The 15,861-nt window shown below is 30.4% G+C and overlaps 1 protein-coding gene across 1 annotated transcript; it reads left to right on the top strand.

Annotated features, from left to right (window-relative positions):
* The first annotated feature begins 1,886 nt into the window (after positions 1–1,886).
* LOC112100740 (probable caffeine synthase 4) lies at positions 1,887–3,949 on the top strand. The gene is made up of 4 exons (XM_024190084.1): positions 1,887–2,365; positions 2,457–2,861; positions 3,041–3,244; positions 3,364–3,949. The coding sequence occupies exons 1-4, from the start codon at positions 2,291–2,293 to the stop codon at positions 3,730–3,732; spliced, it is 1,053 nt and encodes a 350-aa protein (XP_024045852.1). The 5' UTR covers positions 1,887–2,290; the 3' UTR covers positions 3,733–3,949.
* Positions 3,950–15,861: the final 11,912 nt, after the last annotated feature.

The following is a 15,861-nucleotide window of genomic DNA, read 5'->3' as shown; positions in this document are numbered from 1 at the left end:
CCGTTCTCATCCCTTTGACATTGGAATTTTGTTGGGCCTGTGTGGGCTTGTTGAATTAACTGTGCTTGTTCAATCGAGAGTTGAGCTTTTAATACCCGTTTAAATATCTTTTAAAACCCCATAATATTTTATCTTTACAATTTTGACCTTACAAATTATTTTATTAAAATTAAAAAAGAAGTTATCTTCCTAAACCCTACTTCATTTTTCATTGCCATAAAAATACAAGGATTTTGATAATGTTTTAAATACCTGTAGTAAAAGGTGCTTAAATGATTTTAAATTATGGGAAATAATTTAAACTGAATTATAAATTATTACGATTTACATAAGAAAGTGTATTGAATTTTTAAAAAATTACTTGAAGGGCAAATGTTAATTTTTTTTTTTTGAGAGAAAAAGTCAAGTTCCTAGGGATTTTCTTGATAAACATAAATAAAGGACAATGATCTGAATCAAAGCTTTTGGTAATATGGAAAGTGCTCAATTACAAAGTTGATAGAGAGAGAAAGTTCGGATAATTTAGAGAGGAAAAAAATCAAGATTTAGTGTACACTAGGGCTGACAAACACCTATTAAGAGGGGAGAAGGAAGGCCATTGTTATCTTACATGATAAGTTAACAAACATTAGACAATTGAAAAAGTTTCCCACAACTCCTCTATTACAATTTATTGTATTTTCAGCTATTTGATTAAATCCAATGGTTGTCAATTCTCTAATACTATAAAATAAAACCGCGTTTCACGCGCCTTTAAAAAAAGAATTTAGTATTATCTTTTTTTCTTACTTTACACTTGAAGAAACTGATAAAAAATATGAATTGATTTTTTTTTAAGATGAGGCAGCTTTATAAAAAACAAAAAAAGCTATTAGCCAGCAATACAAATAAAGAAGCAACTCAAGATAAATAATAAAATGAGAGAATATATTATAGATTGATTTTATTCATTCCAATTGTGTGTGTACAAAACAAAAAGATGAACTCTCATTTTATAGTTATATAATCACTCCATGAAATTAATGAAAAATTATGGATCATAATTCCTTATGAGATAGTGAGAGTTATAGGGAAGCTAAAGGTTGCTAATGAGAGATAGTGAGGAGACTAAAAAATATATGCTATGAACATCTACATTTATTTTAATAAATTCATAACACTCCCCTTTGGATGTTCATTACAAAGAATATGCCTCATTAAAATCTTTACATAATTGTTATTGTGTAATATCAATCAAATTAATTATGAGAAGATGAAAAGCCAAATCTAAAAGAAAATTTCTCTATTTATTAGATAATAGAGAATATACAAAGATGAGAAATGGTGATGCCACATCACCTCTTCAAGTCCCAGCTCTATATATATATATAGATAGATTTCAGCTATTTGATTAAATCCAATGGTTTCAATTCTCTAATATTTGTCATCCCACGTGTAAGGTAAAAAAAAGAAAAAAAAATTCCAAGAATGAATGGCTCACGAATTGGTTTTATTTAAAAATAAATAAATAAACAAATGTGCGAGGATATTTTTGTAATTAGAAGAGAAGAGGGATGTGATAAGAGTTTTTGTGTGGTGGGAATAGCGTCACGCTTTAATCTAGGCTTTGCTGAGTTTCTTTGAGCCTTGCTGACTCTGTATTGGGCGTACTCCGCCTTGCTAACTCTGCTACGACATCAATTAATCTACCCAAATCTGTTGTTCAGTTGGAGAAGGTTCTTACACACCCTTCGCGCCCTAAGAAAATATCTTCATCAACTGTTACAAAAAGTTTAAATATACCATATTTTGTTAAATGAATGTATCCAAAGCCAGCTCAGCGTAACCGCTTTTTCCTATTATCTCATATTAATTAAAATATATATATATATCTATGTTTTGATAAAGGAAGCATCCCGATTCTCCAAAATTTGGGAAATTGGTTCCTTTGTAAGTGAGCGCAAAATTTTTGTCAATTGATCCAGAAGATGGAAACTTAAGATTCAATTTGACGGAGACAAGTTATCAGTCAGTCAACAAACAGGAAATAGGAAATTAAGATTCAAGTCAATCTGTCAACAAGTAGTAGACTTCCTTCTTCGTAGGGTAATACTTTTAAACCCATTTGCTAGAAATTGTGCCAAGATGCGGTCAAAGAATTGCAGCAGCCACTAATATCACAGTCAATGGTCAATCCATGTCGCTGCCAGAAACATTTCCATGAATTTGAACTAATGATATTAATTTGAAGGCCTTGGTATTTAATCATAGTCGCCAGGATTGAGCCGATAGAGAAGCAGATAACGCAGCAATGGAGGTAGAGCAGATTCTGCGCATGAATGAAGGAGAAGGAGAAAATAGCTATGCTAACAACTCACCTACACAGGTAATAAATCTCTCTTTTTCGATTCACAAGCTTCAGTGATCAACAAAGTTATCAAACCATGCATCTGCTTAATTTCTTATATTATTTTCAGAAAGAAGCAATCTTGAAAGCAAAGCCTATGCTAGAACAAAGCTTGAATGAACTGTATTGCAACGGCTTCCCAGACTGCATAAGATTTGCAGATATGGGATGCTCTTCAGGGCCTAATGCATTGTTGCCAACATGGGAAGCTATTGATTCCCTGGACAAGATTTGTCATCGCTTGAATCGTAAGCCACCCGTTTTGCATTCTTTTCTCAATGATCTTCCTAGAAGTGATTTCAACACCGTTTTCAAATCCCTGCCAAGCTTCTATGAGAGACTGAAGACAGAAAAGGGACATGAATTTGGTTCATGTTTCGTAGCTGCAAGCCCTGGATCTTTCTATACGAGGCTATTTCCTCCCAATTTCCTTGACTTGGTTTACTCTTCTTACGCTCTCCACTGGCTCTCTAAGGTAAGAATTGGGATCCCATGTTCATTAGTATTTCTTTTCACCAATAATCTCTTAATAATTTTCTGGCAAGTGTATATTTAGAGCCGTGCATATTCAGATCAACAACGAAAGCAATTTGAAATTCAAGAATTTATCAATCATCTTGGCTTATCATTTCCCTCGGTTTAATGCTTTTTCAGATGCCTAAAGGCCAGGGGAATGAATCTGATGTCCATAAAGCATTCCTGAATCAATTTGAGAGCGATTTCTCAACATTTCTCAAATTTCGATCTGAGGAGTTGAAACCCCAAGGTCGTATGGTTCTCACCCTTCTATATAATGACAATTATCATGCTACTCCTGGAGAGCCAATGTTGATGGTATTAAAAGACATGATCTCTGAGGTACTTTCTCTCTCCTGAGACATATTAAAAACTAATTTTGTGTGTGTGTATATATATATGACTAATAGATAATGGACAATCTCTTTTTCTTTTGGTTTTAATTATTTCATGCATTTCAGGGGTTGGCTGAAGAATCAAAAGTGAAATCATTCGAGGATTTTCCGGTCTATAGAGCAAGTGTTGACGAAGTAAAGCAAATTGTTAAAAGAGAAGGATCGTTTGATATCCAAGAGGTTGAAACATTCAACGTAAGTTGGTTGGTAGGCTTTGTCGACGGCGTAGATAACAAAGGCTCAGACAAATACGCAAGAGGCAAGTATGTGACAAAGCATGTAAGAGCAGTGGGAGAATCATTTCTGGCTAATCTTTTCGATGATGCCACCGTGGACGAGATCCATCGTAGATTTGCAACCAAGGTGACTGACGAGGTTTTGGACAAGGGGCGAGGAGCTTATGCAAGTCTACTCATTTCCTTGGTAAAGAAATGATCGTTAGTTTCTCTCTAGCTTTATATAAATAAAGGCATGACTGTGACAAATTAGTCCCTGCGCTACGTACAAGATGTATTGGACGAATGAGATTTCTAGTGGGGATTTAAATATCTTTTGTTCTCCATCTTTTGTGGCGGGGGGTGCTGGGAAGGTTCACGAGTCTCTTATCTAAATGTCATGTCTGTTTGTTTTCTGTCTTTTTATTTTTCTTTTTTCTTTTTTCAATAAGGTTTTTACCCATTTGGTTGATAAAAAGAAAAAGAATATTATACAACTTCTGATAAATGTCTATTCAAATTTTACTGACGACAGCTTGCAGCCTTCATTGTTTCTAATATGTAATCTGTTAAATCGTACTGATATTTACTTAAAAATAAAATTTAGGCCGATTCAAAAGAGTGAAAAAATAAAAGCAATTAAGCAGGGTAACTTTTGGTAAAAGTCTTTTTTATTAACACGATTTAAAAATAATTTTTAACTCTTAAGTATAAGAGTGTCTTGTTATATTATAATTCGATGAGTCCGAGATCGATCCACAAAGAAAAAATTTAATTTTTTTATTTAAATTTATCAAAAAATAAAAAAATTAAAATTAAAAATATGTAAATTAATTTAAGAAAAATTATGAAATTGAATTACTTAGAGTTATGGATCCACTTATAGTAATAAATAAAATTTAACAAATTCTTTTTATTTTTATTTTATTTCCCAAAAGATTAATTGTATAAATTAAAGTTATTTTCCCATTTATTTTATTATGGATTAAGAACTTAATGTGCCAAAACTTAATTTGTCTACAATAAATCAAAATATCATTTTACCATACTTTATACCAAGATATTAAGAATTCATTGTGCCAAACTCCCATGTTTGTCTATAATAAATCAAAATTTCAAAATATAAATTGTGGATAAAATTAAATAGAAAACAATTTAATTTGTACAATTAAAAATAGAATTGATTAAACCATATTTTTACTAAGAGTTTCACCTTCCCCTAACTACTAATATTGAGCTAAACATTTTTAAAATAAAGGAAATTATTAAAATTGAAAAATGCATAATTAAAAAAATAGAATTTGAAAATTGAAATACAACTAATTTTATTGATTGAAAATATATTACAAAGAGAAATGAGAAGAAGAATTTGAGGGGAAAGAAGAGAAGAGAAGGTGTGAAGATGTGTGTCACCCCCCCCCCCTCTCTATTTATACTAATAAATGGTAAATCCACAACACACAAATAAATAAATCTAATTACATCTTAACCTTACATTTGTTCCACTAATAACACATAAACCTAACTTAATCCACTCAAACACATTCAACACATTCCACTAACAATTATCATACCTAATATGATAAAAACTTATAATTTTACAATTACCACATTTACTATGGTAAAAACTTAAAAATTTACAACAAAAGTCTTGGATCCTTCTCGACAATAACATAATTTCTCGGATTTTCGGAATTCAAATTTGACATCCGCACATTTGTTTGGAGCCTCAAATTGTATGAAATTATTATTTTTACCTAATAAACACAAAAAAATACACAAAATCAAATACTTAAAAAATAATTAGAAATTCACAATATGTTACACAATTATAAATATAAATTACAATAATAGCACAAAATAAAATTTTTACCCCTTAACAAACATACAATTTTTAACACTAATCACACCCCCCAACTAGCTTATTGCTAGCCCCTAGCAATGAAAGTGTTATATTAAATCAAGATTTACAAAATTCACATGCAAGTTAATAGTTGTTCATCTATTCTCTAAACTACCAAATAAATAAACTCTCCCAAATTTTTCTAACTCTTGTTTGTCCACTCATTATCTAGAAAATTATAAACCTTCTTTTGTGCTCAAGTAATTAACATAATACTTATGGGGTTTCATTAAAAGAAAACAACATTTTCATTCAAAAACTCATTAGAAATTCTATCTTCAGGCAATGGATTATTCAAATTGTTTTTTTAAATATTACATTTTTAACTCATGTAGCGAGCTTTAGGCCAGTGACTCCTAGACTAGTTGACCTTAGGGCACTAGGTGTTGAAACATCCCTACGGACTTAATTACTCGGGTTCTAGATATATTAAAATTAAACACATTCAATTTTCTTCTTTTTCTTCTCTTTTTTTTTTTGTTTTTTGCAATATACACTTTCTACTACCTTAAATATTATCCCTAGTAAATCAAAAGAACTAAATGCTGCAAAAAATTTAACTTACAATCCACTAGTATGTGTCATAGTGTGTGTGTGTGTGAAGAATGATTTAATAATATATGTTAAATGAGTAAAAACAAAATAATTTAATAACCAAATAGAGAGTTCACAAATTTGAGTAATTCAAAAAAAAAGGAAAAATAACAACTTACTATGAATTTTAAAATTAAAATATAATACAACATGATTATTAGGATGCGTTTCAAAATTTGTGACTCTTTCCACAATCATCATAGACACGACTTAAAAAATTTATTTATTTTTTATTTTTTTGGGTTTTTTTAAATAAATAAATAAATAAACGCATCTATTTACAATTTACGTCAACTACCCCTTCCCCCCAACCTAATCTAAACATTATTCATAATTTAAAAATATGTATGCAAAAAGACAAAAAAGATAAAGAAAACATAAATAATAAAAGAAGAAATAGGAAAGATCACACCTGAACAGGCCACTAAAGATGCGTTTCTAAATTCGCTACACCTCATATTCAGTCATTTTCGACATAAACATTACTAGAATTTGCTATATTCCACAGCTGTCAACTATTTCATCCCCTCAACCTGAATAAGACATTATCCTCAATTGCTTAAAGGAAAGAAGCAAAGTTTAGAAGACATTACCTCATCGCTCCAAGAAGATAGTTACAACCGAAGAGTTAAGTCCAACTTGTACTTCATACTAGGGCTAGGGTTACCATCACTAGTCAACCATTCCAATGCCAAGATCCTATGATCTGGCTCTGGTTTATAAGCTTGTAAAATATCAAGTAACTAATTAGCAGTAGAAGCACAAACAAAGAGATTTTTCGCAGAGATTGGAATAAAATGATTCTTAATTGCATGGTTAATTATTGTGAGCAACCTATCAAAAAAATTATTTACAGTTAGTAAACCGATGAGTTTCTGATGGATGTTTAAATGGGCCCAAGATACAAATGTAATCAGTGCCTCTAAAGTTTCAAGATCTCTTGGCAAGAAAATGAAACTGTCAGCATGATTTAACATCTCAGATATTCGCTCTTGCATACTTAAGACAACTAACTCTTCTCCAATTGGTACGTTAGACATGCATTCTAGAGGTTTTAAGACTTGTGGAATGATACCTAGTACCTAATTTTCTCTAATAAAAACAGTTTTTGAGACAAATTTTGATAACTCGCAATCACCTCCTCTATATACAAGGTGCAGTTTCTCTCAGCTATAGCACGACTAAAATTTATAGCTACCTGAACGAATTATTTATATTTTCCATAATGAAATTCAGAGAGCACACAAATGTTTTTGAATTGTCTACTCAAAGATATTGCCATTAGAATAATCTTCAAAAACAAGTTGTGAGTGGTTGGAAAAAGAGCACATATTTAAAGATCTTAATGACAGACAAAATGAGGAACAATTGTAAATGAGTTGGTGTATTTTTCAGATAACGCGTAAAGCTCATGTCTCAATATTTCAAAAGCAAACAGTAAAAAGAAAAACAAACAATGAAAAAAAAAGTAAAAGAAAACAAATAATGATTAAATACAAAATCACACCATTAAATGTAATAATGCAAATGATAAGAAAATGTTATTTACTGGTAGTTGTGATTATGACTCACATCTTCCTCTGGTTTTATATCCAGTAACAACTTGAACGCCCTCTATGGGTCGAGGATATGATTCCCATCCAGTTTTCTTATAAACTGGCAAACAAAGTCTTTTTCAGTCAGATTCGTAAGAGTAAATTGTGCACTTTCTTTTTGGAATAATCTCCATAACTTGTGTATCTCATATTGCACATGTCCGCTTCGATGCATCTCAAGAGATCGTAAGATATCATCTAACGATTCTTTACTCATGCCATCTTTAACGAATTTAATTTTATCTTCTCGATTATCAAAAATCATTTCTAAAGATTTACAAACTTCTGGTTTGCAACTAAGTCGTACACAATTATGACATTCTGAGCCAAGTCTTTTAGCTCTCTATTTTTTAGCAAATGTGTTTTTACCAAAACCAAGCATGTAAGAAATAAATGGATCAGGAAACTCACCAGCTAATCGGACTTTTGCTTCAATTAACCAATGAATATCAAAAGAAATTATGTTGATCATTAACAAACGCAATCTTTCACAACGAGCTTTGAAAGGAATTTAGATCTATTACAAATAGATGTAGGTAATTAAAAACCAAAAATTAACAACTTAATTAATTTTCTGAAAATATTGTTCATTGTTACTGTTCACCACAACGGTTCACAGTTACTGTTCACGATTACTGTTCATCCGTATAAAAAATATTAATTTTTCAAAAACACAATAAAATACAAAAAATAAATAACACAGAGATTTTTATATGGTTTAGATTAATTAATCTTATATCCATGAGGCCAAGCCCAAATGAAAAATAATTCACTAAGTTGAAATATTACAACCTATGAATTTACAAAACTTAAGACTCTCACTTATAGTTTATCACCATATAGTTTACTCAACCTCAGATTGAATCTGCTTCTCTTGAATAATTGCTACCCCTCTTGATCCACGATCCTCAAGGCACTTCGCAAAATGATCAATAGCAATTTTTCAATTCTACAATGTCTAGTGATCCAAAATCCACATAAACTCTCCACAGAGATGGAAAGAAGATAAGAAAACAAATCAACACAACATGATGCGCAAAATCCGAATTCTCTAGGGAGGAGGCCAAATTTTGCTTCTCTGCTTTATGCTCTGTGTTGTGTGATACCTTCAATTGTGAAATACCTCTCTTTATATAGGTACTAGGGTTTCACCAAAATAGAAAGTCTTAAAAGATTTGGATTCTTTCCAAATAAGGTTTCTTTCATCTTATAATTCCCATGAATCTGAATAGGAATAAATCTTATCTTCTTGCCTTACTTGTCTTCCAAGAAATATCTAGAGCATTTAATGAACTTTCTATTTGAACCAACTTCTTGCTCTAAACAGATCTCATGCGCCAATTATAAAATCCAATCATTAATTGACTTTCTAAATTAGACATCTAATTAAATTAGGAAACAAATATTCCTAATAAATTGGAATCTCACTAAATTAGGGAATTAATAAATTAATCCCTATTACAAGATATTCAAGAAATAAACTTCCAATTTAACTAGACTTACCATAAAATGCCGACTCTATAAATAATGGACTTAACAAGCTTTGTAAATTTGTTTTTAGTGCATTTTGAGGGAGAAAAGGAAAATGTTTTGCAATTTATGTTGTATTTCTTCCATACTTGATTTTGAGATCTCAATTATTGTGGGAAACTAAGAATACCGACTTAAGAAGTCACGGAGTACCGTTATCTGCCATTTATACGGGAAAATAAATCAAAACACACCAAAATCAAATTTGCAAAATCAAATCAAACGTGAAAGCGAACAAACAAAAGAAAAACATAATGTAAAAAGGAAAATGAATTTACATTCGTCCTCTCATTGAGTTAACCTCAAGCTCCAATTGAAATTCATATATACCTCGCTCTATTTCTCTGAGTTGTCTTTCTTGATCCTAAACGTAGGCCACTAATGTTGGTGGTTGTCGTTCCTAAATTAGATATGATTTACACCTTTGTATCTAGCCTCTCAAGCGAAATTTTATTCGCAAAAGGTTTTTAAGATGTCTGAACAGAATCTTCCTTATTGAGGTACTCATGATGTATAATGAAGAAAAAAATAATTATTAAACACACTTTAAGCAAGAAACATCACAACGCATATCATTCAAGACAACCGACAATTCAACGGTAAAACAACAATGAAAAGTTAAAATACTCATTAAAAACTTAATCAAGATTTGGTGGATCACTCAAATTTATTTGGGTGCTTGCTTCACATGGTTGGTATTCTAGATAGGGCTTTATTCTTTGACCATTAACTTTAAATGTAACACTATTTTTTAGATTCTCAATTTCTACAGCTCCATGTGAATATACATTTTTTACAATAAATAGGCTACTCCACTTTGACTTTAACTTTCCTAGAAACAAATGAAGACGAGAATTATAAAGCAATACTTTTTGATCAATTTCAAATGTTTTTCGAAAAATTCTTTTACCATGAAAAATTTTTGTAAGAGCCTTAATAATTCTTGAATTTTCATATGCATCATTTCTTAATTCCTCAAGTTCATTCAATTGTAATTTTTGCATATTACCAGATCATCTAAATTTGAATTAAAAGCTTTAATAGTCCAAAATGATTTATGCTCAAGTTCAACAGGTAAGTGACAAGGTTTACCATAAACTAGCCAATAGGATGACATTCCTAAAGACGTTTTAAATGCAGTACAGTAACCCCAAAGCGCATTAGTCAGTCGAAAAGACCAGTCTTTTCGGTTTGGGTTAACTGTTTTTTTTTAAATTTGTTTTATCTCCATATTTGCTAATTCAACTTGACCATTTGTTTGAGGATGATAACATGTAGTAATTTTATGCCTAATTCTATATTTTTCATTAAAGAATCAAATGACTTATTACAAAAATATTTACCTCCATCACTAATAATACCTCGAGTGATTCCAAATCAACTTAGAATATTTTCTCTTAAAAATTTAAGGGAAATTATCAGTCATATACCCTTAAATGACACCAGTATCAAACGTGCTACAACATTTTTCAAGTGTATCACTCGTATACCCTAAGTTGATAAAACACTTCTGCCGTCCACCAATCCGTTTGTGAGCGCTGACATCATAAGGGTAATCTAGTCTTTTTAAAAAAATGACATGTCATCCCATTTATCTAGTAAAAAATGACATGTCATATGATATATTTTGATAAAAATGACATGTCACCCCATTTATCGGATAATTGTTAATAATTGCTAAAAAAAAAGCTACTTTACAACCGAATTTACTCCTTCAAAATTTAACCTAAATTATTGAAGATCTACCCCTCCAAGCTCAAACTTGAATTTTTTATGATATAATATGTATAATTGTAAATAATATGTTGTTAATAATTTTTTATGGTATAAGATGAATATTTTTTATGGATAATTGTTAATAATATGTACCATTAATAATTCATATTTTTTTAATAAAAAAATGTATTGTTAATAACAAAATAAAAAAAATTGTGTATTGAAAATTTACATTAATTTTCAAGGTAAATTTATTTTTTTACCTCATTTTGAGTTTAAAGGATAAAATAATCATTTTGCTCAAATTCTGTTAAGTTCTTAACGGTAGTAAACGGAAAGGTGGACGCCAGAACTCTTTTGTCAACTTAGGGTATACGAGTGATATAAGGGAAAAGTGTTGTAGCACATTTGATACTGGTGTCATTTAAGGGTATATGGCTGATAATTTCCCAAAATTTAATGACAGTTTTACTATCATTATTTCTACAAGACATTGCTTCAACCATTTTAAGACATAATCAATTATAACTAACACTACAAGAAAACTGCTAATAGATGACAGACAATTTATGACAAATTCTGGGTATATCATAAAATTATGATAGACTTGTGACATAATTTTCAATCGATCATAAATTAATGATGGCTTTGTGATAGAATTATTTTTTATCATGAATTAATGATAGTTTTATGGTAGAATTATTTTTTATCACAAATTATTATTTTTTACTTAACCATGTGTCGAGTTATAATTGGTAACTTAATATGTGAACAATTACACTATATTTCTAAAGTATAAAATGAAAAAGTGAACCCTAAGTCTAACCTAATTAAACACACTATTGCTGCCACTCCCCTGCTGCTCTTCGATTTCACTGCTGCCACTGCTCTGCCATCATCAAGCTTCAGCCACCGACTACCAAACGGGCTACCATTATGTACGTCGCTGACTTGTTGCCGCCATTCATCTTAGTCATCGTTGTCGCTCCTCTACCATCACGTCAAGCTTTAGCCCAGACAGCCGTCGTTGCTTTACCACCACTGTTAGTCTCCCGCCAAAATCAATATCGTTCCTCAACGGCCTTCTAGAATTTTCCTCTCATGCTTTCCACGGTCGTTATTCTCCTTCTTCACCAACATCACTTGCGAAACGAGATACCGAAGGAGTTGCAGATATGTTCTTTTCACACTACATCTCTCTGAATATTGAAAAGTCTGTTCCTTTCATATTCTTCCTCACTTTAAAAACACCCAAAAGGAAATTATAATCACAAGTAATTGAAACGATTTTTTTTTCTTTGGTTTGGCATTTTCTTAGCGACTAAGCTGGGTTAAATTAAGTGTTTCTTTTTTTTTGGGTTTGTTTAGAGTTAAACTGCTTATCGTAATTGTGCTTATTTGTTGTTGAATTATACCCTTATGATTTTGGAACTTTTATACGCAAGTTTTTGTTTGATTTTTTATTTACCAAATACGATTTTTACCTAATGCGTTTGGCTATTGGAATTAGTTAATTTTCTTGTAATTTAATTTCTGCATATCAATAGCTCTGTAAGATAGGTTTCAATGCAGTCTATCGGTGCTTAATGGAGATGTTTCCCTAGGTATCAGTTTGTTCTATAGATTGAACTCATAACTAAGGCATTACTCTTTTTTTGGTTATTTATTTCTTCTTGGCTTGCAATTGTATACTTCAAAACATGTTATTGATATTTAAACGAGATATAATTTTGTTAGTTTATATTTTTGATGCTTCGAATTGAAAACTTAATTCTCTGTTGTCAAATTATAGCCTTGGGTTCGTGATCTTAGGCAAACCATTTAAGGAAAAATGACAATTGTTTGGTGAAGGTCTAGAACTCATTTTTGTGAAGCCCTGCATAAACTGTTGGTGCGACATTTTTAACTTTATTTTTTATATAAAGTCCTTTAGCAGTCATGTATGTGTAGAATTTTTGTTAGCTTATATGGTTATTATAGATTATTAATTAAAGAATTAATCAGGTGTTCCATTTTGGGCTTCTTAGGAAAGTTACAATAGGGCTCATGCAATTCTGAGGTGATCTAGAGTATGAAAATAAAACTTGTCTCCTTCAACATGATTTTCTTATTTTTACTTTCAAATTGTATATTGTACTAGTTTAGTATGTTTCAGATGAGATGCAATCTTCCATGTTCTTATGTCTCTATTTGGTGAGAAACTTTAATGCATAGAAACTAGATCTATTCTTGATGTTGTAGTGATATACCCATTTCTCAGGCTTATGAGGTTTACCATTGCACAAGTTTGTTTTGTGCAAATAACTCCATACCTGTATTACTTTTGTAAGGAATATGACTGCAAGGCTCTTGACTGCAGGTATGGTGTTAGTTTCAAAATTGTTAATTCCTTTCTAGGTATTCTTAATGGTGTTTTGTAGACTATTTTAAGTCACAAAGATAGTTGGTAAATAAAATCTATTAATATGATTGGAATTGTAAATGGATCAGTCCTGTTATGCCCCTTTTCTGCAGAGGAAAATTAGAGAATTTGATAATAGTTTCTTTTCCATTAGAGACCTAAATTTGTTATCAACCTTATGGCCTTATTATCCAACAAAATCTATAATACAAATAGCTTTTTAGATGATTTTTGTCTTTCTTATGACATCCAAGTATGAGTTTCCTTTACTGTTGTGTATTGGCTGATAAAGAAGTAAACTACACTGAGGACAATTCTTTCTCTCACTGAAATCTTCACTTTTGTACTTTTTCCTTTTTTTTTATGCTTGTAATTCTTCTCCTTTTCTCTATTCTATTGTACATTTGATAAGTGCAACATGTAAATTGCTTTTGGTTCCTGGATGCTTAAGGTTATATAAATATTTATGTGAATACTAGTGAAAGATGTTTATGTTGATTCTTAGTTTTTAAATCTATTCTACTTGCTATAGGTTCTTTGATTAGAAAATAGTAAAATATTTTTTTTGCCCCCTTAGAGAATAGTAAAATGCTTGTTAAACATTGTTTTCTACATGTTGCTATAATCCAGGGCTGCATATAAAGGGATAGGTAGATACTACAATTAAGGGCATGCTAAGCGAATGGAGAGGCAACAACAACAATCTGAAGGGTAAATAAAAATAATGGTGGTGATTGAAGGAACTGAGACGAATTGCTGGCCTCTTACTACTTAGACTCTACAAGTGATTTACCACTGGAATTTGGTGGACTTTGATTTTTTGTACAAGTATTTTGATGTTGGTGAATACTTATTTTAGGATATCTTTTGAAAATTTGGGATTGATGTAGTTTAGATGCTTTGGTGACATAGTTTGTATTTAACTGTAGTTTGAATATATATAAAATTCCATGTATTTTATTTATTGGATTTTTAATTACTAGTATTATATTTTGTATTTATTTTATATTGATCAATTTTATTTATAAAAACAAATTTATAGAATTTGTTAAATAATAATAATAAATAAATATACTATTAAGTCAGTAAAAATAATAATAAAATTTACAATATTAAAAATATTTTAAAATAATTTAATAGAAATAATACTAATTTTCCCGCCAAAAAATTCAAAAAATTCCTAAATATTTAAATAGTTTTGATTTCCCACTAAAATGTAGTGTGACGCGTGTATGACTTTTAACAGCTATCATAAACTCATGACGGGAAAAATTCTGTCATAAATTAATGACAGTGACATAGATTACATATATTTTGTCTGTCATGCACCCCTCTTTATGACGGTTATTTCTTGTCATCTATTGCATGTTTTCTTGTAGTGTAATATATACACAAATCCAAAAGATAGTGGAAATGGACCCATGAAAGCAATTCTCTAATAGTCAAATATTTCAACCTCAAGTATGGGATTTAAGGGCATCATGTTTCTTTTAGTAATTGATCCTAATTTTTGACAATTTTCACAAGTTTTGCAAAATTCATATGTGTCTTTGAATATGGTAGGCCAATAAAATCCACATTGTAAAATTTTAACTGTAGTTTTTCTTGAAGAAAAGTGTTCACCACATGCTTCAGAATGACAAAAATTAATGACACTACTTACCTCATTATCAGGAATGCATCATCGAAAAATCTAATCAGGGCAATATTTGAACAAATAATGATCATCCAAATAAAATTTCTTTACTTCAACCAAAAATTTCTTCTTCTCTTGACTATTCTATTGCGAAGACATTTTACCTGTAACAAAAAAATTAACAATGTTAGCATACCATGGTATTGAAGTAACATATAATAAACATTCATCAGGAAATGAATTATTAATGGGTGTTATATCAGTGCAGATTTCATATGTGAGTCTTGATAAATGATCAGCAACAATATTTTTGGCACTCTTTTTATCTTTGATGGTGAGGTCAAATTCTTGAAGTAACAAAATCCAATGAATTAGTCTTGGTTTGGCATCATGTTTAGTCATCAAATATCTCACAATAGCGTGATTAGTAAAAACAACAGTTTTAGAACCAAGTAAATATTAACAAAATTTGTTTAATACAAACACCACAACAAGTAATTCTTTTTCAGTTGTCAAATAATTCATTTGAGTACTATCCAAAGTCTTACTCGCATAATAAATCACAAACAACAAATTTATATTTGGTTTCCCATCATCATTTTGCAAAGTCTGACAAGAATCAAACAACAAATTTATATTAGAAGTTGTTTATTTGATTCAATCAAATTAACTAAACAAATATCACTAAGTTCATAAAAACTCCCTTTTTGAATATTCTCCTCTATACAATATTCAAGCAATTCCTTTTGTTCATTAATTTCATCTTCATTCTCATTTTCTTCATTAGGTTGCCTACACATGTTGAAAACATTCAATTCCAGAGTCATATTTCCAAATGAAAAATTCATTAAACCATTCATACAATTAATCAAAGAATTAGCAGTTGTTAAAAATGCTCGACTCAAAATTACAAGAATTGGTTTATAATTATTTACAACAAGTTCAATTTCTAAAATAATAAAATCCACACGGTA

This window comes from Citrus clementina, unplaced genomic scaffold, assembly GCF_000493195.1.
Source record: "Citrus clementina cultivar Clemenules unplaced genomic scaffold, Citrus_clementina_v1.0 scaffold_2, whole genome shotgun sequence".
Lineage (NCBI taxonomy): Eukaryota > Viridiplantae > Streptophyta > Magnoliopsida > Sapindales > Rutaceae > Citrus > Citrus x clementina.
This window is presented reverse-complemented; position numbering and strand designations above follow the sequence as displayed.